Source organism: Propithecus coquereli, unplaced genomic scaffold (assembly GCF_000956105.1).
Source record: "Propithecus coquereli isolate 6110/MARCELLA unplaced genomic scaffold, Pcoq_1.0 Scaffold620, whole genome shotgun sequence".
In the NCBI taxonomy this organism is placed as follows: Eukaryota; Metazoa; Chordata; class Mammalia; order Primates; family Indriidae; genus Propithecus; species Propithecus coquereli.
Window position 1 is genome coordinate 774,094 of NW_012152175.1, and position 24,377 is coordinate 798,470.

General features: G+C 51.1%; 1 protein-coding gene across 1 annotated transcript in view; it reads right to left on the reverse strand.

The window, feature by feature from the left end:
• The window catches only part of PLXNA4 (plexin A4), a 353,895-nt gene that overhangs the window by 87,137 nt on the left and 242,381 nt on the right, over window positions 1-24,377 (reverse strand). The window contains exons 4-7 of the mRNA XM_012659563.1: window positions 15,046-15,146; window positions 3,167-3,290; window positions 2,334-2,487; window positions 1,013-1,112 (exon numbers count right to left, since the gene is read on the reverse strand). Coding sequence (XP_012515017.1) covers window positions 1,013-1,112; window positions 2,334-2,487; window positions 3,167-3,290; window positions 15,046-15,146 — 479 coding nt within the window. The remainder of the gene's footprint in view (window positions 1-1,012; window positions 1,113-2,333; window positions 2,488-3,166; window positions 3,291-15,045; window positions 15,147-24,377) is intronic.

A 24,377-nucleotide genomic window follows, 5' to 3' on the forward strand; every position in this document is an offset into this window, starting at 1 on the left:
CCTTACTTGGGGCCCAAAGACAGCTAAGTTCTGGATGCATAGCTGCCATCACCAGATCTATGAGTCCTAAAATTCTGCTAACCCAGAGCCCCAACATGTCTGTGGTCACGTGAGCTACCCATCCTACATGGACAGGAGAGCAGAGCAGCGTGTTAAAGCAAGTGGGCTTTGGAGATCAGGTCACAGCAGTGCCAAGGCAACAGGCCAGACACGGCTCTGAATGCTGCTGTCCTTAGAATGGCCCTTTTAACCTTCATGGCCGTCCTGGGCGGTGGGCAGAGCTGATATTCAGGGCTGGCAGCCAGCACAGTGTCCCAGCCAATGACTGCTCCTGCCATGCCAGCTGTTGAACATTTGTGTGACATCCTTGGAAGAAGCGCCACTATTTGCCTGTTGACAGAGGACACTGGGGCGCAGGACAAAGTTTCCAGCTAGCCTGACTCCAGAGCCTGAGCCTCTGTCCTCCACACCTGCTGTTGGAAGGTGGATGCTTGAGTCATACAAAGCTGGAGCCGGAGCCAGGTCCCTGACCCCTGGCCAGAGACCACCCACCTGGCACCCATCTTCCTCCCTCAGCCCCCACCAGCCTGTGTCCTGGCCTAGCCTGCAGGGCTGTGAAGAGCCGAGCACTAGGGGAGCTGTTAGACCACCTGCCCTCCCCTGGACACACATGGGGGCTTCTCTCCCCACTCAGACCCCTGCTCTCCTCTGACTGTGGTACTAGCCACTCTGCTCTTCAGGTGAGACGTGCCACCTTCAACAGAGGGTGGAAATGGAATCAGGCTAGGAATGTGTACCCCAGAGAAGAGGAAGGGGCTAGAAACGTGGGGCACCCACTCCTTGGGTTCTCATCTCTGTTCTTTCTATTCTCTTTCTGTTAACCTGTGGGCACCAGAGGAGAGGGCCTGTCTCCTTCCTCCACATGGTGGCTCTTGGGGACAGCAGTGGGGTCTTATCTCTGGATGAACCCAGACCCCAGGAGCAGGGAGCCGAGTGAGGCCAGGGTACTTACGAATTGTGAACGCTGCAGTTGTAGAAGACAAAGCTGGTGCTGGCGAAGGTCATGCCCGTCTCCTTGGATTTGAGCTGCAGCTGCACGACGTGGTGGTCCCCTGCACGGCAGAGCCAGTGAGAGGTCAGGACAGGCCCAGGCCCGTGCTAGAGGCCCTCAACGGTGATGCACCTGAGAAAGGGAGCCTGTTCCCGGGAGGCTGTCGGCTACACCAGGGCTCTGATGCAGCAGGGCCCAGTCCCAGGACAACTCCGAGAGCAGCAGCAGAGGGTGGTTCTAGCCTCTCCCCCACCACACTGTGTCACCTGTCACCCCCGATTGCTCATCTCCCCCACGCACACACAGACACACACGCACACATGCATGCTCACTCTGACACGTACTCAAATGTGCATTCATACACATGATGTCCTTGCCAGACTCGCAGAATTACAAACACACACACTGGTTCACAACCAGGGACACACAGATAATGTAGACTCTTAGTAACGCTGCCACAAACTACGCACGTGGTTTTGCATGTATACGTATGTGTGTATACACACGAGCTCATTCTCCCTTTCTGTAAAGGCAGACCCTGTTCTGCCACCCCTCCTCTGGGGGGCTCAGGGCTCCACTGAGGCAGAAGACCCTGGGACCCCCAGCTGGCGCCAGGGAGGAGCTGGAGCCCATGTTTAATTCATAGCCCTGACCCCAGGCTCCCACTTCCAGCCTTGTTCTCTGCCATCCCTGAGAGCCTCATTAATCAATCAGCTCTGAACAAATGTGACAAGCCCACATGGGAGGGACAACATGAGATCAATCTGCCCAGGCCCGGCTGTCCCTTGCCAGTGTCAAGCCTCCGTCCACTCCCGTCCTCCCCAGTGCAGATGGCCACCAACAACAGGCAGCTCTGGGGAGACAGGTGAGCATGGGGTGGGGGAGACAGGGGTCCGTCAGAGACCCAGCTGTGTGGCCTCCCTGCCCTGATCAGCCTCTGCCCTCCACTGTCTGCAATACCAACCCTTTCGGGCTGAACTTGACTGTGTGCTCTGCTGCTGGCCTTGCCTGTTCCACCCCACCCTCTCTGCAGCTGCTCCTCACCCAGGAGGAGGTGGACTCTTGGACGCAGGCCTGGGGCTGAGACAGGCTGCAATGGTCAATTCCAAGGGCAGTGGATGGAGACTGTACCTCCTTCTCCCGTAACACTCCCGTCAACCCATAAACCTTCTTTGGCCCTCCCTGCCGGTAGGCCCTCTCAATCCCCTGCATCTGTCCTGAGTTCTCCTCGTCCGGGCAGGGGAAGGATGTGCACCCCGCTTTGCCTGCTGGGCCGGCTCACCGTTCTCCGTGACGATGCGGGGCATCTCCGTGGCTGCAGGGGAGTAGCACTGGATCTGATTGCCTACCACCAGCCCATCCATCTCTGACAGGTCCTCAAAGGTGCAGTTGACGCCAGCTGACAGTTCCGGGACATTGTATGTCTCCAGGACCAGCTGGGAACAGCCGGACAGGGGGAGAGGAGGAGGAGGGTGGAATGGGGAAAGGAAGGGTGCGAAATGCAGAAAGAGGGAGAGTGAGAGAGATCACGGGGAAAGAAGAGACAGACAAGCATGAGGCAGTATTAGTGCGGAGAAGAGGCCCCGTTCATCACAGGAGTGTGCAGAGGTCGGGGTGAGATGTAAAGGAGACCGTATTAGAATCTGAGCGGATTCGGCCCCAGGAAGCGGAACGTTTAGGAGATTTCTGTGGTGAGAGAACACGGGCAGGGCTCAAGTCTTACTGGCCAAGTTCCTCTTCCATTATCCCCGGTTTCAGAAAAGTGGCAACACCCACACCTAGTGCCCAGTGCCAGGATTTGGGTGACATCCGTGCCTCTTTCTCCCTCTGCACATACGTCTTTCTCATTTCATAGACCACGATGCTGTTCCCAACACCCTTTTTACATTTCTGATCATTTTAGGTGACCGTGTTCCCTGTCTTTCTACTCATTATGAGTGGAGCCTCTTCCCCAATATTCCTGTCCCTGTCCCCTGCTTGCATCCCCGGGGACGCTTACTCTTTAACACCCCACCCTGCTCTAGAGCTGCTCTTGCAGGCCAGACTGGTCTGGCTGTCACCTGGGGCTCAGGCACCTTTTGGTGAGTAGCATCCCTGGCCCGCCCCGCGCCTTACCAGCACGTTGTACTGAGAGACGGAGATGTTGCTGGGGTGGACCGTCAGCCGCACGCACTGCTTCATCTCCGAGGCAAACCTGCGGGGCTCCCTGGACCGCTCGCAGCGTTCCTTCCGCGTGCACCTGGCAAGGACACGCGCGGGTTACCCAGGAGATGGCCACGTGGTCCAGGGCGGGGCCGACGCTGAGGTCAGGCATTTCTGGCAGCTCCCAGGACATGGCCAAACTCAGCGTGCCCAGAGCTGGCCTTTTGGTTTCCATCCTCAAGCCTGTTCCTCTCCATCATGGCCACACTTGGAAAGATGGTACAACAGTTCCAACCACCTCTTGCCAAACACGGAAACTCGGGAGGCATCCTGACTCCCTTCGCCCTGGAATCCCACATCGCACAGTCCTGCCTATTCCTCCCCTCTGCTCCTCCCCACTTAGGCCACCTGAGACGCGTTCTCTCCATTCATCTAGAACACACTATTTCAGACTCCCCGGCCTTCTAACAGGCCAGTTCTTCTCTCTGGATCCCCCCTCTCCCCACCCCACTTCTCCACCTGTCCTACCTTCCCTTCCAGACCTGGCTCAGCCGCCAGGCACCTGCAGTCCCTCCTGCCCACCCCGGGCAAAGCGTGGCCCCATAGCACTCTGGAGTTTCCTACAGTCTGGAACTTCTTAGATGGTATGACATTTATTGGGTAAGCACAGCCCTCTCCTTCTAAGCATGAGCTTCTCAAAAGCAGCAGCTGATTTATTTTGGAATCCCCTCAGGTAGGCGGGCGGGAGGGAGGGAAGGAAGGATCAGAGGAGCAGAGTGCAGTGGTTGAAAGCACGCTCTGGATCAGAATGCCGGCTCTATGGCACAGCGCGACTGCTATCTGAGGTTTGCTGTTCTTGTTTAATGTCCTGTGCTGTACGAAGTGTACCATGTCGCAGGTGGGCCACATCCAGTGTGACCTGGGATCGTACAGTCTTAGTGGATGAGGGCTTGTGAAAGCTGCACATAAAGAACGTGGACCTCACCCAGATGCACACATCCCATGAGGTCACTGCAGGAGAGCATCTGAGTTTCAGAGAACAGTACTTAATCCAAATCAGATGAACCTTGTGACCACAGAGCTTCGCTGAGTAGCCATGATTCGGAAACTCTGGATGGCTGATTCTGCTGTGGGGTGGGGCAATCTGGGTCCTGGGAGGGACAAGCTAAGATAAGATGCAGCGACGCCTGTCCTGAGTTGCTGATCTCTCTGGGTTAAAGAGAACAGATGTTGCAGAGGAAGGAAGATGCCAGGAGCTGCTGCAGTTTAGTAGGAAACGGGGATGTGGAACCCACCTGCGGACGGAGCTGTGGGGAGGAAACATCTGTCTCAAGAAGCAGACAGGTGTGGCGTGGGGCAAGGAGACGAGGGGAGGGAGGGATTTGGACACCCTGAGCTGCTCTTGGGGTCATTCTCAGGCTCGGGAGAAAGCTGTGGGTGTCTCTCCTCACATGCTCAGCCACAGCAGGAGAGGTAGCCTGAGAGTCTGAGAAAAGAATTTAGCAAAGAAGGAGAAATCACTGAAGGCCATGGACTAAAGCTGCCCTTCCAAGGATGAGAGGAGACACGGGGACAAAGCAGAGGACCTCCCGGTAGATCGTCTGTGCAATGCGAAAGCGAAACGCAGTCCTGAGCAGTGCAACCTCGGCTATGAGTCACAAGTGCTTGTCAGCCACTGTGATATGGGGTTTAGATTTCCCGTCGTTTAAGTCTCGCAACAATACCGTGACAAGCCCCACCTTACAGATCAGGAAACTGCGGAAGAGGATGAGTAAGTCACTCACCTACGTCACCAGCTAGCCAGAGAGAGTCAGTGCTGAGACGCAGATGCACTACCAAACCCAGCTTTCTCGCCTTCCTGATGTCCACTCTGTGTCTTTTGGACAACTGAAACATTCCCCTCCATCTTTTCCTCTAGGCTACCACTATTTCTGCCTTCCACTAGGAAGCACTTTGAACGTTATTGCGACGTGTTGGACAAAGATGAATTCTCCAGGGTGTTTCTAGGAAACCCCATCCCAGGAGTGAAGGGTCAGACGCGAGTCTGGTCACCCCCGTGGCACTCCCTGGCTGTTCTAGCTGACCGATGGCTACAGGAGCGTCTGCCTAAAAGACTTGGAAGTTAATTTACCAGCCAGATCCTCTGCGAGGACTCCATTACCTTCAGCCATTAAGCTAATGTTATGGACTTTTCCAGAGTGTCTGCACTGACATCGCTATTAATAGTGTTATTACTCCCATTAACAGCAGATCCAGAGAGCTAGTACAGGCTTAAATTATTCACTGACGCCCCAACTTTGAAGTTCCTATTTCCAAGAGCAATCAGTGGGTCTGAAAAATGTCTTTGATTAAATTATGAAGAGAGGGAAAAATGGAGCTGTTTCCAGGCTAAACATCACCTGGAGTTAGCAAATAGAGATTCAGATAGCAAAGAGAGGACTCTATCTCTCTTCTGGGGAAGGGGCCGATACAAGGTGTTTGGTTGGGGGAATCAATGCAGAACACGTTCTACCTGTATTGTTTGCTGCTTCCAAAGTTCATGTGGCTGCATCTCACCACTGCTCCTGAGAGCTGCAAAGTAACTGCTCATCTCTTTCTCCCAAATTTAGATCTTATAGGGAAGCTACCTATAGTTTGTAATTTTAAACATCCTGTCTAACTGTATAATCTTGGGCAGATTACTTAACCCCTTTTGGTGCCTCAGTTTTCTTATCTATAAAATGGGTACAAAATAGCACCTACTTAATAGGGTTATGAGGATTAAAGGAGATGATGTGAGTAAAGCATTTAGAACAGGACATAGCTCCTAGTAAGCCCTCAATAAATGTTAGCTAGTATTGTTACCCCTTCTCTGACATCCTCATTTGGCCCTTCCAAACTGGAGCGGATGCAGAAACACAGATCTTCTTCCGGATTGGCCCACGGGACAAATCAAAGATAAAAGAAAGGCATGGCTGCAGCAGTTTTCCTCTTAATGAAGGAGAAGGGCAGCCCGGAAGCCAGGAGGGAGACAAGAAGGAGAGGATGGTCCAGGCTATAGCTTTGTTTTCTTAACAGCTGTCAAAGGGTATTGAGAACTCAGTTATCTTAGTGGAAAGTCAAGTTTAAGGTCAGAGCCAGGGATGTTTTGACATTTCTACTATCCTTCAGGGTCTGTGAGGGTGGAGGCTGCGAATGTCCAAAAGCACAGACAATTGACCTTCACTGTGATAGGATAATGGAAGGGGAAGAATGAATTCTTTCTGATTTCCTACGGGGGCTGTCAAGGGACTGGCCTCCTGCTTTTCTAGGACCGCGATTTCCCGGCAGCCTAGGTGAGAGCTGGGGACTGCGCAAAGGTTCATTCCTGGCTCCTCGGTGGGGAGGGGGGCTTACATGTTTCCTTCCAAGGGGCTCCCGGTACTTCCTAAAGGATGTCCCTCAACTGGAGGGGTGCCCTTGAAGTGGAAAGAAGTTCCTGTTTCATCCATTTCCCAGGTAGGAAAACTGGAGCTTATATGGATTCAGAAAGTGCATATTATGTGACTTTGAGTTTTCAGACGTTCGTCTCCGCCACCATCATTGTCACCTCTGCCCCAAACACAGACCTGCAGAGGGCCAGCAGGAAGCAGGCCCCACAAAGCCGCACCCGACCCCCAGGGTTGGAGTCTGCCCTGCTAACCTCCTCATACCTCCCCTCCTCATTCCACTTCCAGCCATTGCAGTTCGGCTCCTCCAGCCCCAGATCAGAGGTGCTAAAAGCCCTTGGGGAGAAAGGCCCTGGGCCCCTGCAAAGGGTTATTATTCAAGCCAGTGGTTCCAATGAGATTATCCTCTCTAATGAAGCAGCTACCTCTGCCCTCCCCTAAGCCTGAACTTTCACTGCTGGAGAATTCCCAGCCAAGTGGAAAATTAGAAGGGAAAGGAATGGAGAAAGGAAGGGGGCGAGGGAGAGGAAGAGGGAGAGGAAGAGGGAGAGGGAGAGGGAGAGGGAGAGGGAGAGGGGTGGTGATTAAGTTCTCTGGAAATTAATTCCTAAATACAGCGATGGAAAAATTAACTCCCAGTGCTGCTGGCCGGGCAAACAGATTTCAATTTGGAAACGGGGCCGGGAGTCTGGCCTGGTTGAGCCTCCCAGCAGCAGGGATCGTCGCTGGTCTGTCTCCCCGGCCCCCCCGGCAAGTATCCAGCAGGCTCGGATGTCAGAGCTCTCTCCTTACTTCTCCCCAACCCTTCACATTTCACACTGGCCGTGGCCTGTGCTTGGAGTGCACGCATCATTCGGGGAATCCACGCTTAGAACGTGAGGGGACTGACAAAGAAACATGGTGGGGCCCTTTCCAGATGGGCCTGAGAGAAAAGTTAGGAGAATTTGGGATGCACGGTCCACTAGGAGATCATGCCTACTCTTTGGTCACTGTCGTCACATCTGGGGTCCCCAAGAAGAGACTGGATTTCCTAATTCGTTATCCTTGCCCTCTTCAGGAATGACCATAGAAATGGGCAGATGCGGGTGTGTGGCTTGCAGGAAGGTGAACTAGATAGCACAAGGAGCCTTTCCAGGCAGGTGGTGTGTAAGAGGTTTCTTACTGTAAGGGATAGACCAGGTGAGTCCTTTCAATGTCACGATTCTAGGATCTAGCGACTGACACTCTGGTCTCATGGAAGTCTAAGTGTTTAGGTTGCTCTACCTAAATAGCTAAGATAAATTCCAAGACAGGAAGCCTGAGATTATACTATGATTTTCCCTCTGTCCCAGCTGCTGCAACTGAACACAGCACCCCTTTATCAGCTTGAAAGATCCAAAGTCAACCTGAGCAGCCCCTGGCATTGGATCCATCCATGCCTCCTGCAGGAGGAGGGCACAGGACTTAAGAGGACCTGGCAGGTGCAGGGTTCAAGTGGAGGCCCAGGAACTTTCTGGGCTTGTGTAGCAATGGGGGGGGGGGGGCTCCTGTCCCACTATGATTGGCTCACACACTGTGCTTGCTGCCTGCACTGAGAAGCCAACCTGGGTCACACGTTGGATTCTTGCCTTAGCTTCCTTTCAGCCACACTTTGAATGAACAGTCTCTTGAACACAAACCTTAGAGGTGGTAGGTAAAAGGGACCTAGAGAGGTTCCTTTTTTTCTAAGAAACCAAATTACGTTTAGCAGTTGCCAAAAGAGAAGGTGAAGTGGGCTTGTGTCTCTCCTGTCTTCATCGGTAGGTAGCACTGTTTGGACCTATTTACTTCTGCTAAGGTTGAGGAAAGGCTAGGAAAGAAGGGGAGTGGAGCAGAGCAGAGTGGAGGGAGAGGGAGGGAAAGAATGGCAGGAGAAGACGGGAAGAAAGGAGGAAAGAGCAAAGGTTGACCTCGGCAGGCTAATCCATTCTCTTTCTACCTAGTCGGTGACAAGGAGGATGCTGCTTATTACCTGAGACACGTTCCAACAATTATTCCAATTGTTATTCCTGATCTACTTCACACTACACTTTATCCAACAACCCGGCGTTTTCATGTCCGTTAATGTCGCCAGGTCCAGCAGGCTTGGTGCAGGGAAGCACTTTGCTCTGTGCAAGCTGGGTCACTCCACGCCATGTGGAGCAATGTGGCATGATCAGATAAAGTTTGTGACTCCTAGAATATGGGTGTGTACATCTGGACTGAAGCCTCAGAGGGAGCCCAGCTCCTCGGGGTGTCCCTGGGGAGCCAAGTCATCAGACTGGGAGGGGTGCTGAGAGCCTGCGTGGGCCACAGGGCTTTTCTAATTCACATGGGAAGACGGCACTTTTGGCTTATCATCCTTCCGTTATGAAGCAGGTGTTATGTGTGTGAGTTGGGGGATGGGGGAGGCAGGGGCTAAGAGAGAAGGAAGTTTCCTTAAGTCATACTGTGTGTCTGCTGGGCCATGGAGAGAAAGATTCAGATATACTAGTATCTGGTCTGGGACTCTTTCCTTTGGACAGGAGGCTGGTGACTTTTTGGCCAAGAGTCAAGGATGACCACAGCATAGACCACCGAGAGTTTGCTGGCAGAAGTGGACGTAGCCATTCCTCATGACTGTGTAGACCTTGTGCAAACAGCCCTAGGAGAGATCATAGACTTAGCAGGTTAGTATTAAGCAGCCCTTGGATATAGGCTAAAAAGATAAGAAATAAAATAAGGCTATGGGATATGCTAAGGAGACACAAGGGAGGACGTGCATGTTAGAATCTGCACGTCATGAAGCGGACACTGGTTCAAGCCGTGCAAGGGGAGGCAGATTTCCCAACTGTGGGCTCGTTCCAGCCTCCCAGCCACAGCCCTGCAGTCCTGGGAAGGAGAGGAACCGAAGGGGCGGGGAGCCCTGGGGAGGCCCTGGGGTCCAATCCCAGTGTCTGCTCCCACAGTTGTGGTCATCGGGGCTGCTTCAGGCACGGGCACCTGTCCCGTTCCAGGCCCAGCAAGGGGGCTCGCACATCCCCTCCTTTAATTTTCACAGTGTGTCTGTAGGTGGCTCTTTTTGATTTCATTCAGAGCCGTGCCTGGGTCTGGCCACGCAGGTTCTCAGTTGCAGCCCGTCCTTCTGCTCAGGGGAGCAGGACCTTGCTTTTTTCTCCCGCCATCTCGGCAGATCCTCCACACGGGAGGCCAGAAGTGAACCCGACAAGTAACGCATGCTGCCCACCCAGAGGAGGGCGTTCTTCCAACGGGAGAAATCTGGAAAGAGGCAGGGTCGTCAGGGACAAGAGGGACACTTCATAAAGCTGATCTTATCCTTCCCCTGTGATGTCTTGGGTTACATGTGCCTCCCAGGAGTGACGCTGATGACTTTTCTCAAGAAAGGTAAAGTCTGGGCCAATCGATGTGGCTCAGTCTGCCGGGCGGGATCCTGTTACCTGCTGAGGATGAGACAGGCTGCTTTGCCCAGGCACAGAGCCTTTGTTGGGGCTGGGGGGTGGTCCTGGGCACAGAGAGGCTGGGGACCTGCCAAGCCTGGTCGTCAGAGGCAACATGACCAGGACAGGAGACAGCTGTCGGGCAGAGGCAGACTGGGCTTGCGGCTCCCCTTCATCTTCACCCAAGTCAGAAACAGGTCAGCCCAGGTATAAGGTGAGTCCCTGTTTTTGAGCACAAGGCTCAAAACTCATGGTCAAATCAATGCCCAGCGTTGTTGAAGCTGCTGTTGCCATGAGAAATGGGCAGGCCTGGGGGCTGGGGCCAGGGGCTGCAAAGGACAGCAACAGGGCGACCCTCTGTGCTCCTGGCAGGTAAGTGCTTCGTGACAATTGAGAGTAGCAGGAGAGAGGATTTAAATTACACGAACATTTCTTAAGCATGTTGTCTGCAACCCACCTGCGACCTTGCTGGCACAAACAGCCCATTCAGCCACATGAGCCACCTGTTTACAGAGGCCCTGACCTTGAACTGCTCACTCATCCTCCATCCGTCTCCCCTTCCCTCTTTCTGTCTTCCTCTCCTTTTTTCTGTTCCTCTCTTGCTCACTCTCTCTCTCTCTCTCTCTCTCACACACACACACACCCCTTCTGTGTCCTTCTCTCCCACACTGCTACCACCACCTTCCTCCCTACAACCATGGGCAAAGTTGGCAAACGTGACTGAGAAAACAGACTTATCTTGACACCTCAAGGAATGCTTTTCCTGCTGCCCTGGTCTTCCTGAGGGTCAGGCTTGCTGGGGTCACTCAGCAAGCCACAGAGTCCCTTAGCACAGGGTCTTGCCCAGGGTGGGGGTTAACGAGTGAATTGATTTTAGTACAGACTGCAACCCCCTACCCTGGGTCAGAGGCCTGGTACCCAGGAAGCTTTAGGGCAGGGATGACTTAACATAGTCACCTTGGTAACCTTGAGCCCCTGGTGTGGAGGGAGTAGGGCAGGTCTGGGAGATCTCAGGACAAGTTTGTGGACATAGCACTTCCTGAAAGCAAGTCAACCTCCCATACCTGCTACCTGGTTTCCTTCCTAGCTCAAAGAGGCACCCAAGGGCAAGCCTCTGCAGACTCTTTGGCCGTCCTCACCCCTGCACCAACCCTGCTGGCCCCCAGCCTTCTCTCCTCTCTCCTGCTTGGCCCTCTCCTCATGTGTCTCACCAAGCCATGGAGATCCAGTTGGCACCCACCGAAAATGACAGGGAGGCCATATCAGGAGAAGCACAGCCCACTGGGAAGCCCTGGGAAAGCAGGACAGAACTCTGGATGAAGGAATTGTGTATTTTGATAGGCGTTAGGATTACCTAAGTGTTTGCACTTGTCAAAGCTTTTCAAACTGCACACTTAGGAGCTGTGCATTTCATTCTATATAAATTTAAAATTATATCTTTATTAAAAAACATCTTAGCAATTCAAGGACCTACTCTCCTTCACCTGCCAATGTGGGTCAGGGGGCTTTCTTTGGTCATTAACCTTGGGAGGGAGGGAGCATGGATTTGCGGGGGAGGGGGGTCACGGTGAGCAGGTGGCCTTGGCTGTGGGTGCCCTTGAACTTTGTCTTCCTTGGGGGTGTCTGGGCTTCGTCAGCTGCATGGGCACAGCCCCTGTGCTGGTGTCTGCCTTCATCAGGTCTTTCCCATACCCAGGAGGCTCAAAGTTACAGACAACAACACCTTGACCTGGCAGAGCACTTCGCACCGTCTATGACAACCTTTGTTATGTCATTGTACTCTCACGCGCCACCCTGCGAAGTCCTTACGCTCCCTCTTTAAAAACGAAGATGCCAAGTTTCTGACATACCGAGTTATAGTCGATCTTCATTATTTGTGGAGTCCATATTTGTGAAGTCAGCTAATCCCTAACATTTATTTGTGACCCCCAGATTGGTACTCGTGGACATGCCCAGAGCAGCGAAGGATTCGGGTCACCTGAACACACACATTCCCAGCTGAGTCTGAACAGGCATCGCTCTGCCTTCTTGTCTTAGCGCTCACACTATACACAAGTATCCTTTTCGAGGTCTATTTAGGGCCACATTTTTCACATTTGGTGCTTTTTCTTGGTAATTCCGCTGTTTAAAATCATCCCCCAGTGCAATGCTGAAGTGCTGTCTAGTGCTCCTGAGCGCAGGAGGCCGTGGTGTGCCTTACGGAGAAAATGCATGTGTTAGGTAAGCTTTGTACAGGTGAGAGTTACACTGCTGTTGGACATGAGTTCAAGGTCAATGAATCAACAATATATATTAAGTAAGGTGCCACTGAAAGAGAAATACACATAAGACAAGGCTGTGCAATGATTCGTTCATGAAAACGTTGTGTCCAGAGGCTCCCAGGGACCTAACCCTATATTTCTCCTAGGAGCAATGGTTTGGTATTCGTTAATTCAGGGTTCCAGTGACTTTATAGAACATAACTACCTTGCAAAATGAGAACCAACTGTACTCGCTTAAAGCCCCACTACTAGTTTGCAAGGCATGAAAATTAGATTGCACTGGTTTCCACCCCAGGAATCCTTCCAATGTCCCCCATTATGTCCACGCACCAACTCCACTGTGGCTCCTTGGGCACAGAGGGGATAGAGAGGGGACACAGAGGGGCCGCAGCGGCAGCCGCAGCCACAGAGAACCACACCTGCACAGCCCTGCCTTCTGGGAACCTGTGCTTACTGGGGGCTGGCGCTGACAGGCAAACTCAGAACAGGACGGACTCCAGGCTAAAGGCGGTGAGGGGAACATGGCGGGAGTCTCCACCAGTTAGACGGCAGCACTTTGAGGCCAGCATGCCCGCAGGAAGAGAAGCACGCAATTAAAGCAGAGCCACCTGGAACATCCCTGGGAGTCACCCAAAGTCACAAGACACAGGGCACCCACGAGCTGTCAGTCTTTCCCCAACCTGGTCAAGATTCCTGCCCTTCCCCCCCACTTTACCCATCCCCGCGCCACGGGCCACAGACACTGGCATCCACACGGACTCATTCAACTCTCCAGTGACTTGGGGAGGTGGGCAGACAGGCGCCACCATGTCTGAGTCACAGATATGGAACTGGGATGCCGGGGGAATGTGGAATTTGGACTTGGTGGCAGATCCCAAAGCTCATGTCCAGGGCTGTTCTCCGTGCACCACACTGAGACTGGCACTGCCGGCTTCCCCATGCAGGGTTGCAGCCTCCTTCATGAACCACCCAGACTTCACCTTGGCCTCGGTCTAGCCCTGTCTTCTGCCACTTGACAGGAGGCAGGTATTATGTTACAGAAGGGGAAACTGAGGCCACACAGCCCCTACTGCTCACAGGGCTAGTTCTGCGGGGCTGGGGCAGCACTGTGGGCAGAGATGGAAGCTGACACGGGTCCCACAGGCATGGAGTGTCAGGGGCCAGCTTTTCTGATGGCCCTCGAGTGATGCCAGGTGGGAGAGCCCCACACCAGGAGCAGCTGGGCCACTCTCAGCCATGCAGACAGCCAGGTGGCCTCGAGGCCCCCAAGCAAGGCAATGCATCTGGAACACAGTCCCTTTCTGAGGGGCCTCATTGTGTGGGAGAAAGAAAACTGTCCCCCCTCTGCCTTGCAAAGTATCATCTAGGGAACGCACTGGATTGACCAGAGCCGATCTGCATTCTGAATGCAATCTCTTCCATCCTCTTTTTTTCCTGGCCACTGCTAGGCACCGCTGCTCTGTTACAACACAACCTTTGTGTACAGGTGAGTGCACACTTTCTCATCTGTCCCCAAGTTACACATATTTCAGGGTAGTTCAATGGCTTTTGATTTTTTCCACCATAACATACTGGAGAGATTTCAGATCTTTCCTTCCGAAACTCAATGGCTCATTATGCCTGGGACTGTCACCCAGAGATGGGACGGTGCCTGTTCCCTTAGCAAGGATGTACTTGAATTTAAGAGGGTGTTCCTAGCTTCAGAGGCCCTTCCTGGGGGTGGTGAGTGGAGGGAGAGACAGGATCGTAACCCCACTTTCTTATAGTTGAAAATTACTGGTGAATGTCATCGGTCACATACAGTTCAGGTTCTTAGTAGGAAGACTGAAGTCCTTCTCCTTAAGTTATAATGTTTGTGTCCAACTCACAAGAGTGTCAAGTTTCTGATGTTGACCAGAAGCAACAATGGCTGGACTGGTATCAAATTCTGTTAGCGTGGGGTCCAGCTATCGTTGGCTTCTCCAGGTACCGATGCCAGAGGTCTTCAGATCCCCAAGGAAAGGCCTTCAGCTCTCCCTACACGTCTGGGCTGGCGGTCTGTGCCCATGTCCCCATGCTCAGTGCATTTGCCAAACTGCCATTCGCCTCCATCATAAACAATGCCATTGCCTTCTTCCCACTCTAGAGAATAAAATGGAGCCAGCGCACAAGGAGGCACATGGGGTGAGTGCCAGGCATGTAGGCCTGGCTTCACTGGCCCCGTGACTCCAGCCCAGGTGCACTGGCAGCCACTGGTGGGTGTTATGACAGTGGCGGGAGGGTCCTCAGGTGCCACACATTGAACTGCAGACCCTAACCAGAAAGGTCTATGGGGATGTCAGGTGGATGCTGAATCACTAAATGGATAGCAGTGTCTGGCACATGATTGGCCCACGTGCACCTAGAGCAAAAGTCCAACGTCCTTTTCCTGGAAAATCCATCTACAGCCAAGTCACAGTCAGGAAAGTCCAGGAACCCCTCTTCCTCCAGCCCTCCAGTGCATCATTACCCACTGTGACCGCTATATCTGGACCTGTCATCATTCCTCCGCTGCCATTTCCATATATTTCTTCTGGAAATTCGGCAATTTAGAGTGAAGTCGGAAAGAACAAAGGAAGGGAGATAACATTTGTGGAGGAAGCGAGGAAGGCGGAGTAAGAAAAGACAAGGAGAGAAGAGAGCAGAGGGAAGGAGAGCCATGATGGAGAAGATGAGGAAGAGAATTACCGGGAGAAGGTGGGAGGCAGGAGGACGCGGCCCGCGGTACTCACGTGTTGTGGAGCACACACCAGCCACAGTGGGGGTCGCCTGAGCCAAGGCACTCGCCACAGCTCCGATACTGACCACAGGACTCCACAGGGACTCTGGTGAGCTAGGACAGCAGGACAGGGAGAAAGTGGTCAAGATTTTGCAGAACACCTAGGAGTCTGGCAGAAGAGATGCTGTTCTCAATATCACATGTAGCCCCTGAGACACGGCAGGAGCACTGAGCAGCTGAGAGCCCCGCAGGGAAAGGGACCTTGAGTGATCATGTTGGAGCAGGTGACCACACAAGCATGCAGGGAAGACAAGCATCCATATGATTTTCCTAGAAGTCTCCAGGAATACAGACTCCATAGAGCTCATACCAAATTGTTAGAAAAAAAATTTTATATAGCATACATTTAAAATTCCCCACCTCCAGAACCCCAAAATATCTCTACAAATAGCCAGTGTGTCGTGTAGTTGTTTCCTAGCAATGTAATAAACACAAATGGTCATTCTTACTGCTTTTCATTTCTCTTTTGCCATAGAGTGTTTCGCCTCCTTTCTAGTCCTTCTCCCTCGGGGGTGCAGAGAGCGTTAGCCCGAGACCCAGCCCCTACTCTCTCTCCTTCCCTTTGCCTTTTACCGAGATGTCATAAGCTCATTTTGTAGCTGTTTCTTGCCGGCGCTTTCTTTTCCGTAATGTTGGCCAACTGGCTCTAAAAGCTTTCACTATGGTGCTTTCAAAGAGCAGCTGTTGCTATTTCTCCTCCTACTCACACTCTTTTCATGACTGGAGGCTTCCTCTCCAACCCAGAACTTTATATTAGCTCTCACCAGCCGCTTGTTAATGTAAAATGTTCCACATGACACTTTTGCTTAGCCCAAATGCTCCCATTTCCTGCGTGCTCTTAAATATCTTTTGAATTTCTTTGTTCTTCAACGTAGCTTTGCCTTGATGTCTCTTTACATCACTTCCCAGGACCTGCTACATTCTAGGTACTTAATAATGATACACTGGATCAAATGGAGTTTTTATTTTCTCTTTAGCGCCTTGGTCTTTATTCTCCATTTTGCTAGTTTCTTCTTTACAAAAGTTGTTTTTTTTTTTTTTTTTTTAATATCATCCCTTTCCATTTGAGTTATCTTTTTATCTCAATGGAGAACTTCCTACTGAATCTTTCAGCTTGAGCTAAGAGAATTTGTCGTGGTCGTCCTTTTTAATTTCTTGCCATCACATGACAGGCACAAAAAACTATAAACCACGCTGACCCGGCCGAGCCCTCTCTGCCTCCCGAGCAAGCGCAGAGGCCGTGTCTTCCCTGCTGTTTTATGGGCATTTGCCTGTGTCAAATCATGTCCACTTGGCAGGGGCTACTTGTAACTCACACCCAGGCAAACCGGCACCACAGCCTGCTCAATCAGCCTCCGAACTCTCCTTTGGAATTAATTAATAATTAATTCCAGATCCCACATGATCTCTTTGCCCTTCACTTTCTCATTCCCTTTCTATGTCTTTAGTTCTCCGATGGACACATTGAGCGTTATTAATGACCACACTGTGTTCTTACTTCTTTCAAGTGACCTTTTAGCCTCACGTTCCCATTCTTACAGTTTTGCCCCTGGCGTTGGTGACCCTTTGTCCATTTTCTCAGATGTCTTTTTTGCACATTGGAATTTTATTTATTTTATTTTTTTGCTGCTCATGTAATCTGCATGGGCCATGCCTGATCTCTGCCTACATATGATCTTCCTATTTTCCTAATTAACCTTGACAATCAGTTTCTCACCAATTATCCCACTGGCTCCACACACAGCCAGGAATTTGCCCTATTCCTGTTGCATCTTTAATTTCTCTCCCCACTCCTTAAGTGGGCATAGACATGCTAGTCATGTAAGCATCAAATAATGGTTCCCAACCCAAAGTAGCCGGACTCCTAGGAATTCATGAGTGGTAATGAGGTCCATAAGCTGTTTTCAATATTTCCAAAAGCCTAATGGAAATTGGATTGTTGCTGTTTTATGTTTTTGTGCATACTCAATGATGTATGTTCCATATTAAAAATAGGAAATATATTATTACTTAATAAATGCAGTTTGTTTAGTAGACAGATCTTTCAAAACATAATGCACAGAGGGAAAAAATAATAAAAGGGGCCATAAATGGTGAAAGTTTGGAACCATAAGTACATAATAATGTTTTCATATGTTCCAGCTGCTTGTCTAGCACTCCATATTTTGCATGGGCTTAAAGAGAAAATCATGGCTTGTTCAATCAAAAGCATTTTCTTGGTCTAAACTTAATTAACATTCTCTCTAGTTTCTTCCATTGACATGTTCTATCATATGCCTGGGGTGGCATGTGCCTGGGGCTTCCAGAGCCAGCTGCTTGGTGAATCTGAGGTTCCCAAAAACCTTTGCATTCAAATCCCTAAAAATACCTTGCAACTGGTATTTAATAATGTCAATATACTGGAATTGTAAAATCCTTCCTCTCTGGATTTTAAACATGAGTCACTTTTTGTTTGGTTGGAAAGAGTGTAAGAGCCCACAGAGCTAGGTTCAAATTCTGGCTTAGCATGGAGATAAAATCCACCCCTCCCTCAATTCACAGTTTCTCAAAGCACAGATGACTCGATAGCTTTGTACATAGTCTGGCACCTCACAAGTGATGGTTATGATCGTTGCTATCCTTGTCATTAATATCCTGTTCCTCCTTGCACCATCACTTACCTCTTTCCTACATCCCAGAAAACTGCCCTGACAGACTTTCTAGGCGTCACGGACTCCGCTGGGAGTTCAGCAATACTGGGAGAACTTTAGTACCTCGATCATGTCATTTCCTCCCTGAATCATGACATCTGCCTCTAAACCTTCCATTGTTTCACCCTTCAGATGAAATCTGGAGTTACCCCAGCTTCCTGGACTTAGTACCTTTTCTAGCTCCTGGAACAACTATCTATTTTTTTTCGCTCTTCATCTAGGTGGGCCCATGTGGGACAGGGCACAAGTCCTGGGCAGCTGTTATGAGACCTGGGTTCCAGCCACGGTTTTACCCCCAGCTCCCTGGGTGACCTTGGCCCAGTCTCTCTTGACCTCTTCCTGAGCAACTGTAAAAGGAGGGACTGGGCAGGGTAGTTTTAAATTCTCTCTCTGTTCTAACATTCTAGGCTCCTTGTTAATGCCCGGATGAAATTTCCCCATGTCTACCCCGTCTCAGTTGTTTGGTTTTTGTGGACAGGTTCAAAAATGGCATCAGCCACCTTCAAGGAAACATACTCTTGAGGACAATCATCCAGGCATCTAGAGCTTTCTCTTCTCGAAGGCAAACAACCCACCTGCCTTTACCCTTTCCTTACAGAATCCTTCCATGTCTTTAATCATTTTTATTGCTCTCCTCTGAACTTGATCTAGGATGTCTCTGCTCTTTGTAAAGTGTGGATGCTCAAACTGGGGAGTCAGCGGGACTCTGATAGACCAAGTAGAAACATTACCACCTTCCTGACCTTTCCAGGGCCTCCTCCAGGAAGGCCAGGACCGGGGAGGTCTCCTGAGTCCCCCTACCAGGCAACACTCTCCAGCATGGCCACGGCCTCCCAGACTGACCCCACATCTCCCAGTTTATAGCGTCACTTTGCCTCTCTCCCCACCCCATATGTAATTCTGGAAAGTATGAGAAGGTTCCCTGACACTTTCAATCACTTTTGAAAACTGGACTTAATCCAACCATTTATCTCAGTACAAATGTATACTCTAATGTCCCTGGTTACCTTGCACACCTTGCTAGTGCATTGCACAGGTGGCCAGATGGCCTCTGAGTCACCTGCCCCTGAGACTCTCTCTCCTTGAATGCCCAGACTCTCACCTTACACCAGACAAAGCCGCCCCTCCCATCCCCCATCTTCAGCTCCTCTCCTGACCCTGGAACACAAACCACTCCAGATGCAGAGCCACACGATTAATTAAAACCACCCCACGCTGATTAAAGTCTTAAGCTACAGTGCCAGGCATGCTAATTAACTGAGTGAGGGAATTCAGACCACAGGAAGAGGTGTAGAAAGAAAGTCATAGGTTGGGAGAGCTGGGAGGGACTTCTGTTTGAAAAACAGATCAGATGTCCACATGACCTAAGCTAGCATAATGATAGATGGTCTCAGAGACCACAAAATATTGAGGTCTGTCCCCTGGCCACTGGACTCCTGGAGAGGTGTTGAGTGATGTGGCTGTAATATCACCCTCGCTGCTTCTAGAGAAGGAAGCCCCCCACCTCTCAGGACCTCTGCTTGTGCCTACACTGTGCTCAGGGAGAATGAGGCTCCTTGGGCGCAGGGTTCAGGGTGGGGTCTTGGCACATTGTCCTGGCTTTGTACAAAGACCTATTGGGCAGTATGGCAGTTCCTCAAAAAGCTAAACGTAGAATTTCCATATGACCCAACACCTTCCCTTCTGGTACATACTCAAAAGAACTGAAAGCAGGGTTTCAAAGGGATATTTACACATCCATGTTCATAGCAGAATTACTCACGATAGCCAAAAGGTAGAAGCAACCGAAATGTCCATCAACAGATGAATGGATAAGCAACATGTGGTCTAGCCACACAACGGAATACTATTGAGCCTTAGGAGGGAAGGAAATTCCAGCACATGCTGCAACATGGATAACCCTTGAGGACATGATGCTAAATGAAATAGGTAAGACACCAAAGGACAAATACTGTATCATTTCACCTGTCCGAGGTACACAGTCAAATTCACAGAGGCAGAAAGTAGGGTGGTGGTTGCCAAGGGCTGGAGGCAGGAAGGAATGGGGAGTTACTGTTTAATGGGGACAGAGTTCCCGTTTGGGCAGAAAAGGTTGAGAAGCTGGATGGTGGTGATAGTTGCACCACGACGTGAATGTACTTAATGCCACTGAACACTTAGAAACGGTCAGAATGGCGTATTTTATGTTATATATATTTTACTACAATAAAAAAAAAAGTCCCTTCTGCACCCTCAGCAAATGATTTCATCTTCAGCGTGGCAGTGTGGACATGAAAACACCTGTTCTCTCCGCTCGGCTCCCTGGGTCAAAGGGAGCGGCCTTCTGCTGGCAGGCTAATAAATTCATGTTTATGAAATATTCTGAGCTCCTTCAGTGAAAAGATAGGCATCGCTACTCTTTTCAATTTAATCTCAAATGGACAAAGGGTTTAGGATGAACATCCCTATCATGTATCGTTATGTAACTGGCTCTGTCATTCTCAAACTCTGCACATCCGTTTCCTGGTTTGGAAAAATAATGCCATAGACTTGTTCTACCTAGAACTTTTCCTTACCTCCCACCAGCTCCAAGAGACACACAGGAGGGATTTGGAATTCAGATAACTGATGTGAGGTCAAATGGCCCCCGATTTTAGAAAATTCTCCTGTGATTGCTTAGCCTCTGTCTGCTCTGGGGTTGTCCATTTTCGGGCATGACCAGGAAGCACCTGTATGCCCTCCACCAGCCCCCTACTCATTCCCCCTAGATTGTCTTTCTGGGAATCACCTTGGTTTGATCTTTTTGCCACCAAGGCAAATTTCCTTAAATAACATAGTGTCGTTTGGTCTGGTTTTAAACTGTTATAAAAAGAATCATCATTATCATCATCATCATCACATCCTCTTCCTAACCTGTCCAGCCCCAGGACCAAAGGCCAGAATTTACAAAACAGTGGCCTACCCTAGGCAGACAATGAGCAGCTGAGAACAGAGCAAAGGGGCCCACACAGGAATTTAAGTCATGGCCTTGGTCTTGGCAAGTTTCTGCATCTGATGAGCTGAGCCCACCGTCTGGAGGGCCGGGGATCCTACAGGCGCTCGCGGCAGCAGCACGACCTTTAGCAGTTCCTATGAGTCCTGGCCCCACTGCCCAGCTCCTGCCTGATGCCCCGATATTTTGAAAGATGCCATCCTCTGGCAATCAGGTCCCACTCTGCCCGTTGCTGTTCACATTGCGGAGGGTGCCTGATGCTCTGCTGATTGCATCCAGGAATGTTCCAGAGACACACGCCCGGGTTCTGTGTGTATCTCTAATTTGTTTAAGCAGTTGACATCTTGGTCGAAATGTGAGTTATTACTCCATCTCTACTCTTATAATTGGATGCTAATGCTGCAGTGGCTACACAGAGCCTGATGGCTGGAGTTAATTTAAATGTCCAAAAGGCTTCTTAAGTACCCAATTTCCTTCAAAGTTGTCAAAAAAGAAAGAAGAAAAAAAGAGGCAAGACGACCCATTAAGAAACTCCAAGAGGCTGTGGGGGAACTGCCAAGCTGTATGGATGCTGCACTGGCTCTGTCCCTCACTGCTGTCCTTCCCACCACCTGTCCCCGACCGAGGGAAGTGGAGTCCAGAAAAGTTAGTCCTTCTCTAGGAAATTATTAACTCAGTAATACACACGGGTCTCAGTGGCACTGTCGTGGGGAGCCCCTCAGAGCCTCTCCATGGGCCTTTCTTTTCTTTGGTGGCCACTGGCTGCCCTCTCGGGCTTCGATTCTGCTGACCGGGCGCCATGCAAGGGTCCTGTAGAGTCCCATCGTCAGCCCGATGGCCCCCATTGCATGGGCTCACACTTGAGGCTGAGCAGTGGCTTGGGAAGCTGTGCTTGTTCCAAGTCACTCCAGGTGCCTGGAACCCTGTCACTCACATTGTCTTTTCTCAGGGGTGGCAAGTGCTTCTGAACTTGGCTGACCGGTGAGAGAGGTGGAGGCCCAGGAGGCTGGTCCCAGGCTGTGGCAGTTATACTATGAGTCCCGAGACTTCACTCCCTGAAAGAAGACCTTTCTATCCCCACCCCTACTATGGCCTCTATGGCCTCATGGCGAATGCAGAAGTGGGGTGCCCCTCCCCACCCCTTGACTTTGGGAGTGGCCTTAGGACTTGATTTCCAATGGGATGGCAACAAGCACAAGGCATACACATGTTTGCGATGTGCTTGCCTTTGCCCTCTGCGCTTCTGTCGTTGCCACAAAAAGAGCTTCCCCAGGTAGCTTCCTCCCTCTCTCTGTCTGGGCCCCAGATAAACTCACATGGAGGAAGACCCGCCCAAGCCCAACCCCTGGCAAGGAGACAGGCCCGGCTAGTGCAGCAGCTTAAAGCAGAACTATCTACATTAGACAGCTGATCTGCGAGTGCTCTGCAGAGCCTTGAGTATGAGAATTCATGCCTATTGTATGCTGCTGAGCTTGGGGATAGGCTTGGCACAAAGCTCTGTGGTGGCGATGGCTAGCTGACACACAGGGGGTGGGCAGAAAGTCACACTAGGTGCAAAGGCCCTGCGAGAGGTAGAAGGGAAGAAGTCAGACAGAGAGGACGGTGGCAATGTGGTCACTTCTGTTCTGAGCACCAAGTAGGTCCTACTAACACCGAGGTCATATGTACCTGGTGTGTGTTCAGAGATTATCAAAAGCCGGATCTAACGTGACAAATGAACCTTCTCAGTACCTCCCGGGCTGGCAGTGCTCTCTTCATTCTAGGACTATAGATCCACAGACCTCAGGAAGGCCCAGCCCCGAGCGAAGTATAACACCAGAAAAGACTCTGGAAAGAGAATGCAGCTCTGCAGATGCCCATAGGACCCTCTGTACTCACCTCCTCGCTGCCCCTGTGTCGGGAAGTGATTTTTTTCTACTTGGCAGCAATAAAGCTCCTTGGGAATGGTCTGCCTGGAGCTTTGCAATGCCTCCTGCTTGTGCCGGGCCATGGGGCTAACCCGGCAGGGCCTCACCTGAGAGCAGACTCATGTGCACGTTCAAGAGCAGCAGCCCTGGCTGCCCCCATTGTCCCCACCTGCTTTTAGGCAGGGGTTCTGAGGTCAAGGTCATTGAGACTTAGAACAGCAAGGACAAGAGCCCCAGAGCATGAGGCTTGGGGAGCTGAGGTCCCGAGCTCTAATTTATCCTGTGTGTCTGGGTGACCTTGAACAAACCCCTCCCCCTCATTATGCCTCAGCTGATTCATTTTCAGAGGGGGGGACCCAGTCCTGTTCTGCCTTGGAGAATTGGTGACAAACTACCACTAATACAAATGGTCTGGGAAGCTTTTTGCAAATGAAAAGTAGCAGATGTTGCGGAGGGCTGCAATTTGCTGCTATTAATAAGTATAAATGCCTAATAGGAAGCCAGTTTGCTCCGGGAACTCGGACAGCCAAGGAGCGAGTGCCGACGCCGGAATCATCAACATATGCTGCTCCTCATTAGCAAGCGGCAGTAGCTGGGAAGCTGGGCAAGAGCTCTCAGCGCACTTGCTGCAGAGCCTCGAGAAATCACCCCATCCTCGGGCTGCCCGGTGTGGGCCGCGCTGCAGTAGCACGTGAGCTTTATTAGCCAGACCCCTCACCAAGCGAGAGAGTGATCCCCTTCCCTGCTGCACAGATGGAAAAGCCACAGCCCAGAGAGGCTGAGCAGCTTGTCCAAGGTCACGCAGCAGGGTGGTGGCAAAGGTGGAAATTGAAATGAAGCCGGGGCTGGAGGCCACTGTCGGGCCTGCCAGACACCCCTGGCTCCCTGCCTGCAGCCCACGGGATTGAGAAACCTGTGGTTCCGCCAATGAACCCAGGTTCTTGGGTTGAAAATTTCACAGCATTGCAGGCTATTTACTGTAAAACCAGGAAAGTTTGGCTGAGTTCAGGGGCCCCTGCTGTGGGCAAATCACCAAGCAGAGCCCAAAAGGGACACTGATAGTGGGTCTCAGTGCAGCCCTCCTCCTCCAGGGAGACTTCCTGACTCTTTCAAATGTGGCTGGGGAGAAAAATGGAGTTTGCAGTAGCTTTATGACAAATGAGAAGTGAGAAGCAGAGATTTTGGGGGAAAACAGACCTGGATTTGAATCTTGCATCTGCCACTTCTTTGTGATGTGGACAACTTACTTAACTTCACTGAGCCCCCTTTTGTCTCATCTAAACACACGAGGGGTGTTCTGAGGTTAATTGGATGACACAGATGAATGTGTTAGTGCACTGCCAATAACAGTTCTTCGTCTGTTGTCCTGCATCTTCTTCCTCAGGTAACACGACCCCGAGATGGGTGGTGTGAGGTCACCTCTCTTCACTCCACCACACCCAGTACTCAGCTCGCGCACACTAAATGAGAACCAGCAAGCGAGTGAGTGAACGTTTGCTCACATGCACGCATGAATGAATGAACTTGGCCCCTGCTAAGCTCCTACATATTCCACGAATTCTCTGGAGATAATCGATTTGGCAAACTTGGCTCTCCCCTAAAACGTATCATTTCTGGATCATTGCCACAAGGTCGCCTCTTAGTGTAAAGGTCAATCCTCCCCGCTCTCTGGGTTATCATGCTCACATTCACACAGGCCCACGAGGCCTGACCTCCT